The sequence below is a fragment of the Beta vulgaris genome, chromosome 5 (genome assembly GCF_026745355.1).
Source record: "Beta vulgaris subsp. vulgaris cultivar EL10 chromosome 5, EL10.2, whole genome shotgun sequence".
NCBI lineage: Eukaryota > Viridiplantae > Streptophyta > Magnoliopsida > Caryophyllales > Amaranthaceae > Beta > Beta vulgaris.
In genome coordinates, this window is record NC_079206.1 from 247,103 (window position 1) to 258,530 (window position 11,428).

General features: G+C 34.2%; 2 protein-coding genes across 3 annotated transcripts; one reads left to right on the forward strand and one right to left on the reverse strand.

Moving 5' to 3' along the window:
* Positions 1-2,178: 2,178 nt before the first annotated feature.
* On the reverse strand, positions 2,179-2,982 carry LOC104907838 (RNA polymerase II C-terminal domain phosphatase-like 4). The gene has a single exon (XM_010696844.3). It carries the CDS (start codon positions 2,980-2,982, stop codon positions 2,179-2,181), a length of 804 nt encoding a protein of 267 aa, XP_010695146.1.
* A 2,587-nt stretch (positions 2,983-5,569) lies between these two features.
* LOC104907837 (putative serine/threonine-protein kinase) lies at positions 5,570-10,650 on the forward strand. 2 transcript variants are annotated; one of them, XM_019252696.3, is made up of 9 exons: positions 5,570-5,832; positions 7,010-7,363; positions 7,440-7,603; positions 7,771-7,847; positions 7,956-8,103; positions 8,192-8,350; positions 8,541-8,666; positions 9,480-9,586; positions 10,284-10,650. In XM_019252696.3, the coding sequence occupies exons 1-9, from the start codon at positions 5,673-5,675 to the stop codon at positions 10,300-10,302; spliced, it is 1,314 nt and encodes a 437-aa protein (XP_019108241.2). In that variant the 5' UTR covers positions 5,570-5,672; the 3' UTR covers positions 10,303-10,650. The 2 variants fall into 2 exon arrangements, with proteins under 2 accessions (XP_019108241.2, XP_010695145.2); XM_010696843.4 differs by lacking the exon at positions 9,480-9,586 and having other exon boundaries at positions 5,576-5,832.
* The last annotated feature ends 778 nt before the right edge of the window (positions 10,651-11,428 follow it).

Consider the following 11,428-nt stretch of genomic DNA (forward strand, 5'->3'; position numbering starts at 1 on the left):
TATTGAATCATAAACATCTTCAAGAGGACGAAGAAGGAAGAAGGAAGAAGGAAGAAGGAAGAAGGAGAGAGAGAGGAGTGGAGAGAGAAGTAGTTAGAGAGAGAAATGGGTTTTAAAGTTAAGGGTATTTTAGATATTTTGTAGGGTTGTAGTAGTAAAGTGAGGTTGTATTTAGCAACCATGTAGCCAAAATACATGCTCTCCAACGTCTAGATGGTGCACACGCTTATACGTAGAGCATGGTGTGCATGTACATGGCTAACAAGCCAATGAACACATATACATGATTAACAAGTCAAATGAACATATGTACATCTCTGATGGTACATATTCATTAGTATTGATCTTTGCGTCCATAATCTAGTCCTTCATGTTCATCATGTGTATGGTTCTCATCCTACAGACGTGCATATTAACTAATTTGGACATACTCTCGATGCTCTGGGTTGTAAGAAAACCGATACGAGTATAAAACAATTGTAAACATAAAGGTACAAGATAATATCACATTAAATTAAGAAATATATGAAACTATACATATTATACAGAATTTTTAAAACCTGGTTATTTAAATAAGATGGAAAACTATTTTAATAGACTATGAAAAAAAATATACATTAAACTAGAGGAATATGTGCTGAAAAAATATTTTTCTTGATTTTTCTTAATGGATTTCTTCCATGGTTCTGCATCCTTTAACAGGAACTCCCTCCTTTTTGCAGCTAGATAGTTGTATCAAGTATTGAATTCCAATGGATTTTCCATTTACAGAAAAGAGAAGGGGTAATAGTACATAATCCCAGGTCTTACAAGTTGCAAACATACATACATACATACATACATATCTACTGCAAGCACATTATATAATCTATCTATGAATGTGATGCTGAGAACTGACAACTATAGATGTATCATCACATTACTTCAATCGGAGGCAGCTAGCATATTTGACACTGGTAATGGATATCTAAAACAAGGCTAAATCTATGAGTACGAAAAATATCTAAAAACAGTTATGACTAATGACTGAAGAGAAGGAAAATCATGTCAATGATGAGATGACATTTCTTCCATGGTTCTGCATCCTTTAACAGGAACTCCCTCCTTTTTGCAGCTAGATAGTTGTATCAAGTATTGAATTCCAATGGATTTTCCATTTACAGAAAAAAAGGGGTAATAATACATAATCCCAGGTCTTACAAGTTGCAAACATACATACATATCTACTGGCAAGCACATTATAAATATATCTATGAATGTGATGCCGAGAACTGACAACTATAGATGTATCATCACATTACTTCAATCGGAGGCAGCTAGCATATCTTCTCAAGAAATCATATTTCAACACCTATAACCCACCTAAATGACAGGGTATACAACTCGCAGGCCACATATATGGCCAAACACCATAAGAGCAACAGCTCAAGCCTGTACAAAAGACTAAACATAGCCTACTATACCAATCTATATCAGTTTGACTGTTTTACTTCTTATAAGGTGGGAAATTCTCCCCTTTAAAATGTATTTGATGTAATCCATGGTTTTCTGTATATTTGGAAGTTTCTTATTCAACAGAACATCAATAATGGCCTTCCATACTGCTCTGGCCCCATGTAATCTATGATGACAGTTAACAACATTGCAGCGCAAACCTTGTTCCTTAAAGCAGACCCTATGTCAGTTCTACACATGAATCTTATACGACCATGATAAGTATTGCTCTGGCCTCTAATGTGCAGCCAATTCTTGATATGTTGGATACATTGTGTGCTATACTGACACTCATAGAAGAGGTGACTATGAATTAACAGACACACACGAAAATCTGGCATAAAATGCAAGCTCAAAAGGCCAAAACACACACAAACACATTTGGATGATAAATTGCAAGCACAAAGTTAGTAGTAGGAATTTGTTTATTAGACCAATAAAAACAGCACAGGAATTAACATATACTAGTCCCAACCACAATCACAATCACAACCACAATCACAATCACAATCACAACCACAACCACAACCACAACCACAACCACAACCACAACCACAACCACAACCACAACCACACCCAACCACAACCACATTGGCTGCAATAAAGACGCATACAGACACAGTATTTATAGAGTTTGTTGTTTGGATTTGAGTGAGAATAAAAGAGTAGAGTAGCGAAAAGAGACTAAAGCGTACGGTATTTATAGAGTTTGTTCTGGGATTTGAGATTGTGAATGACTTGGCGGATGTCATGAGAGCTATCCGGCTTGAAAAAGAAAATGTGAGCAACAGACAAGACGCGTAAAACCCTATATAGCTCGCCACCTTCCTCGCACTCATCTCCTTTCAATTGAATCCATGACTTTGGAAGATGAAGATTAAGATTATTATTAGCCCTGGCCTTGGTTACGAAATAACAGTAAGGATCAATCTTGATAAGATTATCAGCGTACTTCTCCCAACCACTTTCCCTGCAATCAAGGATACACACAACCTCCCTGTTCTTCAATATCGGATGAAGATGCTTTTTGCCAATGTCATCGTCCTCGTATACCGACGTCAGGCACCCGGCTTTACGGTACACGCTATCACGATCAAGAACATCAGTCATGATATCAAGATACTGTGGGGAAACCCTCGAGTACAAAACGATGTCGTAATCAAGGGTCAATTTCTCCAAAAAGGTTCGAATATAGGGCCTTAATTTGGTAATCCTATCCAATTTCGCCGACGCATAAAAGACCCCTTGCCGAACCGACCTTTGAACCCCGGATTCTGAAAGATAGTCGTGATCTTCCCAGGCGTAATCGCACCCTCTAAGAGAGTCCAGAAGAGTATTATCAATATTTATCACAACACACAGTTTCTTGCGAGAAATTAAATCATTCTTGAAGACTTCATCAGATTCCTCACAATTTCCGCCTTCTTCCCCTGCCTCAGCCTTCTTCTTCTTCGAGAGAAGAGACGATATCAATGATTTCAATTTCATCTTCCTCTCTCTGCTAATAAATCCTAACGAAAACTAGGTTTTCCTTGTCCCTATTTCTATCCTTCTTTCTTAACTTTTCAATCTTTCTTTCTGTTTCCAACAATTTGGAGTTCGCGAGCCTTCTTTACTTTTTTTTTTTTTTTTTCCCTTGCCAAAACTAGACCTGTCAAAATATTACTAATGGATTGGGTCAAAATTTTCAAATTGGATGTTATATGATTATTGTTGCTTTGTAACCAAATTTTTGTTGTTTTATTTTTCTGGAAAACACAAAATAAAAGATTAAACGGGTCAACTTGAAGGTTGACCCCTTTTATCAAAAGGTTGGATTGGGTTGTAATTTACATCCCGTTTAAGGTAACAGGTCGGGTGCAGGTTGAGGGGATCTCAACCCGCTAACTCGCCAACCTGACCTTATTATGACCTAACCCGATCCATTACCACCCTAGCCAAAATACATACTCTCCAACGCCTAGATGGTGCATACGCTTGTACATAGAGCATGGTGTGCACATGTACATGGCTAACAAGCCAATGAAACATATGTACATGATTAACAAGTCAAATGAACACATGTAAATCTTTGTTGGTACATGTTCATTAGTATTGATCTTTGTGTCCATAATCTAGTCGTCTTTCATGTTCATCATGTGTATGATTCTCATCCTACATACGTGTATATGTAGTCATTTGGGCATACTCTCGATGCTCTAGGTTGTAAGAAAACTATACAAGTATAAAACAATTGTGAAAATAAAGGATACGAGATAATATCACATTAAATTAAGAAAATATATGAAACTATTCATATTATATGGAATTTTTAAAACCTGGTTATTTAAATAATATGGAAAACTATCTTAATAGACTATCAAAAAATATATATAGATTAAATTAGAGGAATATGTGTTAAAAAAATATTTAAAGTAAGGAGTGAAGTATCAAATTTATGTAGGGTGTCGGTGTCCGATACGCAAATGTTGACCAAAAATTGAAATACTCGTGCTATCTAGTCGATGCTTTGTTGAAATTAGGTTATACCAAATGTTCGCATATGCTTATTTTTTCCAGGGTTGCTAAACGAAGCCCTGTCTATCAATGCCCTAGATACGTATTTTATACACCTCATATGTATGATCTTATAATTCCCCTCCATTCCCTTTCCCTTTCCCTTTACACCTTTCCTTTACCGCTCTCTCTCTCTCTCCTATTTTATTAAATATTTGTATTATTGTCTATTATTTTATTATTCATATTACTATTAGCTGATTATGTTGTATCATTAGATTTTTTTTTAAATATAACAATGTATAGTATGTACTTGTATTATTGTCTATTATTTGATTATTCATATTACTATTAGCTGATTATATTATTATTAAAAAATATTATAGTCATGGTCAAATAAGGTTAACAATAATAATTATTATAATTACAATATTTTGCAATTCGTCTTTAAATAACTAGAGATAACATATTTTCATTACTAATACTTCAATGAAAGATATAAATGTTATCAATTGATTGCTTCATTATCATCACCGGAGTATCTTTCTTCATCTTTTACATCATCCTCTTCAATCAATACGTTTTTTTCACCAACATCCGACCATATTTCATCTACATCGGAGAAATAATGAATGAAGGAAGACTTTCTTTTGGCTACGAGGAACTTTGAGATTTTTTTCTTTTTTTTCTCCCTCCTTTATAATAATATATAATGTGTAATTGGGTAGTTAATTAATACAAATAACAAGTGAGAGATAATTAATATATTAATTTTTTGTGTAATTGTGTATAGACAAATATTAAATAGTAAATTTTTTTTGTTAAATTATTTATCATAAGAGATAATTAATAATTATTATTTTTTTAAAGGACGAATTTTAATAATTATTAATTCATAATGAATTTTGAGGGGTAGTATTTACGTTAGGGGTAATATTTATGTTATTACTCGTCAATTTTTTTGTCTAATAAGATCAAATAAGTTTCAATCAGGTCTAATAAGTTTCAATCAAGTCTAATAAGGTCTAATAAGTTTCAATCAGGACCAATAAGTTCTAATAAGTTTCAATCAGGTCAATAAATTTTAATCATGTCCAATAAGTTCCAATTAGGTTCAATCAGGTCCAATAAGTTGAATCGGGTCCAATTAGGTTTAATAAGTTTCAATCAGTTCTGTTCAGTTTCAATAAGTTCAGTTCAGATAAGTTCAGGGCCAATAAGTTGAAGAGAACTAACCATTTTTCTCATTATGTTAAGTTACTTTATTAATGCTTATTTAGTTTATTTTTAAAAAAATTGACCATCTTTAAATTAAGAAAGAATATCATTGTACAAAATTTGAATATCTAATTAAGTATATATATTTAGCCAAGGATAAAAAAGACAATCATTTTTAAGGAGAAATTCTAACAGTTAAGTGTATTTTGGTTAACAACTCCCTAGTAAATATTTTTTAAAAATAATTAACTAGTTATAAAAATCTAAATCTTCATAATCCACTGCCAGCGGCGTTTTTGTTGGGTAATAGAAAAAAGAGCTGTTAGAAATATCTTATTAGGTCACTGTAATAAAAGAATTCAACTAAGCATACTTGACTACTTGAGAGAGAAACACCATAGAAGTTTTTAACAAAATCGCACCCTCTCCCACCCGAACTGCACCCGCTCCGCCGAGGTTTCCCAATGTCGATCTTAAAAATTCTTCTAGCGGTGTCTATATCTGGGTGGGCAATTGCATTGATTACCATTGTAGGTTTGTGCGTTCTTTTCTACGTACACTTCCGTTTACGTAAGAAGCACCATGTTGGCGATGTTGCTACCACCATTACCACTGCTACTACTGGTATGTTATTGCTTCCTTTCTTAAAGTTCGTTTTTGTTTGGAAACTACTGGTATGTTTAATGTCAATGCTTACTTTCTTGAAGTTCTTTTTTTTTTTTTTTTTTTTTTTGGAAACTAGAAATTATATATTGCATGATTGTGTAATTAATTTCTTGCCTCGTCAATGCTGGATTTTTTTTTATAATTTCTTTTTTAGGTTTTTTGTAGGAGTGTATGAGTGTGTATGACCCAGGTTCAAAGGGCAACATTATATTTATTGGCCAATTTCTTTTGTTAAATAAATAGGCTCATAAGATTTTGGTTGCAATTTGAATACATGTGCGAAATCGCATGGCCAATTATGTGCATTACGTCCTCGATTTCATATTATGTGGCCTATTTGCCAAATTTTGTATGTTTTTCGATATATATGTCGTTTTCTGGCCTTGGCCTTAAAATCTAACTTGAGGAAAAGGAATGTTTTGATTCAAGAATGTATCATGTGTGGTGTAGCTAGAGAAACGGAGAGCCATCTTTTCAGAGATTGTGAGATTGTTAAGACTTAAGAGAGTATGGAAGTGCATGTCTTTAGGCCTTCGAGTTGAGGGAGATGAGGGAATACCAATGTATTCATGGATAAGAAACTATCTGCGGTACTTCTGGAAAAATGATGATAATGAATGGTATAGCAGCAAATTATTCATTGCAACACTGTGGGCCATCTGGGTTTTTAGGAACAATGTCATTTTTAAGGGGAGGAAGCTAAGGTTGTTGATCCACATGATATAATTAGGGAAGTTGACAGAGTGCTTCAATATGAAAGAATCAGAGAAGATTGGTTGAGTAGAAGTGAGGTGCCAGCTCAGGACCTAGAGAGGTCTAGCTTGAATGAGGGAGCCGGTACTATTCACAATGATGATGATGTTTGTGTTTTGTTGGTAGATGGAGCTTGGAAGAAGAAAGAATATGGAGGGCACATGGCTGGGAATTGGGATTGGATGGGTGGGACTTCAGGATGATCATGTTATCTTCTGTTTTTCCCTCTTTGGGAGTTTTTTTTTCCTGTTTTACTTCTTATCGCCTTCATGTGAATAACGAGGACCATGTTGCAACATGAATAGACATAAATAAGGTCATATGGTTTTGGGTTCAAAACTGTGAACTGATTTTATATGGTGGCAATAAACAATCGATATAGTGGCTGGCCCAGTTGCACAAGGGGAAGTAATCGATCCGGATATTGAAGCCCACAACATATTCGGTTTTGATGAGTTGTTGCAGGCAACCAATGGCTTTTCCCGCGATCGTCTGATTGGAGAGGGCGGTTTCGGACTGGTGTATCAGGCCGTATTGGAGGACGGGAGAGAGGTAGCGATCAAAAGGCTTAGGGAAGGCAGCCGTCAGATCGAGCAATTTGCCACGGAGATGAAGTTAAAAAATCATCTCGCTCATAATTCTATTGTCAGAAATTTTGGTTGTTGTATTGAGGGGCGGGAAAGATGTATCGTCTACTCTCTCGCCCATGAAGGAAGTTTAGAATCTCACATTAAAGGTAATTTTTGAATTTTAAATTAGAAAAAATTCAATTAATTTTTACTTACTATAAATTAGCCTATTTGTAATTGTAGATTTACCACGAAAGAAGGAGTTAAATTGGAAGAGGCGATACGAAATTGCCCTTGGGGTAGCTTCTGCGATCCAGTTCCTTCACACCGGTGAATCTGGCCATGTGATTATTCATCGGGACATCAAGAGTTCCAATATCTTATTGGACCACCAATTCAAACCAAAGGTAAATTTTTTCTTTTATTTCCTCCCTAATTGATGAATTTGTTTTGTCTGATTCTATTCTTTCAATTAAAACCTGCTACAATTTGGTTTAGTTAGCAGAATAAGGAAAATTACATAATCTGACTTCCTTCAATCCATATATTAATAATGTGATCAATTTTTCCTCAGCTAGCTGATTTTGGAATTGCAAAGATGTCTGAGGAAGAATTTACCCACTTGACTACTGAGGCTAAAGGGACTATTGGGTAAGTTATTCCAGATTGTTTCGGGTCTTTTTTTATATATACTAACGTATCTATAGATGTATAGACAATATGTTTCTGAAGTTAATTCTATTTTTATTTTTTTTGTAGCTATATGGATCCAAGCTACAGTCAAACAGGAAAGCTTACTATGGAATCGGATGTTTTTTCTTTTGGAGTTGTTCTTCTCGAATTAATAACGGGAATAAATCCAACCGATAATAAAAGTCTTCCTGTTGGTGTTGCTATGGTTCATTGGGTAAGAAAGTTTTTAACGATTTATTTTGCTTAATTTGTTGTCATGAATTAATCCTTATATGGTTGTAATTGTTATTGCTTTGTTCCAGGCTACCCAGCTCATCAAGCAAGGTTTAGAAGATGAAAATTTTAAGGACTTGGTTGACAAGAGACTGGAGCAATATGATGTTCAACAATTGCGGGAGATGACCACTTGTGCAGCATTATGTGTTCGTAAAAACCCCACTGATCGGCCAAAGATGAGCGAGGTAATTGTGTTGCTTCTTAGTGTTGATTTTATTTGTCCATCTAATGCACAAGAACTTTAGCTTGAAGATATTGGGAAGAAGAGATTTTTTCCCAACATCGAAGGAGGGGGTTATGAATTCTCAGATGAGGTTTTGCGTTAATGATATCCTTTGTACTTCCTTTCACTAATGTATTATAATTTGGTTTCAGATTGTCCAGGTTTTGGAAGGAAATATTCCAGCTAGAGAGATTGCTGGAGCTAGTGGAATCTGGAGTGAAGAGGAAGATAATGCTCGGGAGTTATGGTCAATGGCATTTGAAGGTCAAAGTTCGCAAGTAAGTTTTTCTTTTTGAAAATCTTCTCAATTGGCTGTATATTATGTTGTGTTAAGCATTGGAATTTTAATCAACACAAACAAATATTGCTAGTTAGTAATCTTAGTTTCCATCCGTCTGCAGCCTTCCATAATCATTTTCATTTTATGTTTAGTTTGTCTTGATTTGTGTAACTGATTTTGATTGACTTGTGTGTTATTGTGGTTGTAATTCTGGTTTTGGGGTTCTGATTGTTGTTTTGTGATCAGTGATTGTGTATTTTGGTGTCTTGTGAATGGTTAGATAAAAAGGGTAGCATGATTAGCTGACATCAATTAAATATTTCAGAAAACATCTTTCAACTGTACTTCGTATGTACATATAAATTTTGGTGTCTTGTTTCCTTATGTCAAATATCTAATAACTGTGTTTGATTTATTGATATGATCTTTCATCTTAGGATGATTTTGTTGTATTGGTCTGAGTATTTGCTGCTGATTGATGAATGTGTTTTGTCTGGGTATCTGGTATGAATTTGTTTGGTCTGAGTATATATTGCTTTTGTGATTCTGTTGTTCCTGATTTCCTCCTCTAAAATAGACTAAATTTTGAATGCCAAAGTCCATGTGTTAATATGATGTTTATCTTAATTCCAATACCTAGAGCAAAGCAGTATCTTGCTGAAATATAAAAGATTTAAGTAGTGATCATGCTGTAGTGACAATTACTATTATTTTATTGTTCAAAGGGAAAAATGGAAGTATTGTTTAACTCTTATTTATTGCCGTAAATTATAGCATTTGATACAGAGTACACTTGTTCTGTTCTGGTTAGGTGCAACTATCCAATTGCTCTACTGTCTGGATCTTAAGCTTTACATTGGGCACCTTGGGTAGCATTTTTTGCTTTTCTTTCATGAGAAGCAATTCTTCTATTTCTAGGTAACTACAAGGTTTGTTTGTGGTATAGTGTGCTTACTTCAGATCATAACATGCTGTTGCTAAGTTAATTATTGCTGCCCTTATGGCTTATATCAAGCCTCTGACTGAATCAGACTTGTTATTTCTTGAACCACAATCACAAACTTATACCCTTAGCACATTAGGATTATTAATTTGATCAGCAATTAGTTACTCGAGTTTTTTGGTCCTTTCTTGTTTAAATCATTGTGTATTGGAAACATGTTTGCACTTTTCAAACTCTTCTTCATTTTTTCCGACTCTGATCTGTAGTTTGCAGCCACCATTTATTTTTTCTGATTAAATTGCCATTTTTTATTACTATTCTTCAGATGGTTTTATTTCGCTAGATAGGTTAATAGCCTACAGAATTTATGTGATCGAAAACCTCTTTATGAGCTCACAAACTCCACCGTTCCTCGCGTGTGCACCCACACGTTTTCAGAGAGTATTCCTTGCTGTGTGGTTTAGGGGCAAAGGCTTAAAGTGAGATGTTGTAGAGGACTAGAGGTTCCTTCCATGAGTTCTAGACTAAGAATTAGAAGTCTTAATTTTGAACTCAAAACGGTAGAAAATGTTGTTGTATTAGTTTAAAGTAAACCGAGAGAGCTATTATCACATATAGAGCTATGATGTCTGTTTATTATATTAATTTTTTTTTCCATTTCTTATCTTTTAGGTACAGTTGGTCTGATTAAACTTCATGGGTACAATGGTCAGCTTCTAAACAGTTTTCTATAAACTGTTCTGCTGTGATCCTTCATCAGCTCAAGTGTTTATTCTACTCCAAATTACTCGATCCTGACGTTTGAGAAAAGTTGGTAATAGTACTTGGAATCAAGTGGACCAGAGTGGTTATTGCATTTACTTTTTTTCTATCAAATGACAGTCATTATGTAGCTTTTGTGTGCAGTACTGTAGGTTCTGGTATTGTTTAACACCTTAAGATAGTTAATTGTTAGTGAGAAACAAGTCAAAAGTTCAACTAGCATATGTTTTCCTAATATTACACTATATTATACTGCCACTTCAACTCTGTTTCCACAGCTTGTTTTTGGCATGTCTCCAAAGTTTTCAGCTGTGTTATATGTCTTAATGTATTTGGTATTAAATATTGATGATTCTTTGAAAGTAAGTTGAATTACTAGGTACCATCAAATGTAAAAACATTTGCTCATTTGAATTTAGTGATATCAAATGAGCAAACATTAATGTTTTTTGCTCATTTGATATTAGTAAATTTAAATGAGCAAAAGATATAGGAAAAGTATATAAATGGGGTTAACGTGATATATGGGGGTTACTCTTGATGGAAAACGGGGTTACTTTATTAACTTGTAGAAGTACTCTTCTAATAGCCAATACAAAAGAATAGAGATTACTTAAAAGAACAAATGAGGTTTATAATACGGCTACGTTGTGACTATGTGAGCCTACATGTAGGAATAAATAGATGTTTCTTTAGTACACAAATGTGGTCATACTATGCATGTATTGTTGTGTGGCTAGCCACACAAAAAACTTGTTTCACAAATATTACTATGGATAATTTGCGAGAAAGGTTTTTAAAATTTATTTTATGTAAAAAAAAAAAACCTTTTAAGAAAGTGTTGGCATTTAACAAACTTAACAAATTATTTTTTGCGAGATAGACCTCTGTTTTTAGTTGAAACACTTTGCCTTTCTAGTATACAGAAGTTGTTTGGTTTGGAAAAATTTCATATAGGAAATGGATTCAAATTAATGTCTCAATTTCTAGTTGTTTGATATAAATATTAAGTAACTATTACCGTTTTTGGAGGGAAATATAATCCACACATTTGT

Coding starts and splice junctions, on each gene's coding strand:
- LOC104907838 (XM_010696844.3), bottom strand. CDS start 2,982: ATGAAATTGAAATCATTGATATCGTCTCTTCTCTCGAAGAAGAAGAAG.
- LOC104907837 (XM_019252696.3), top strand. CDS start 5,673: ATGTCGATCTTAAAAATTCTTCTAGCGGTGTCTATATCTGGGTGGGCA. Junction 7,604..7,770: donor ACCACCAATTCAAACCAAAG/GTAAATTTTTTC, acceptor ATTTTTCCTCAG/CTAGCTGATTTTGGAATTGC. Junction 8,104..8,191: donor GTGTTGCTATGGTTCATTGG/GTAAGAAAGTTT, acceptor GCTTTGTTCCAG/GCTACCCAGCTCATCAAGCA.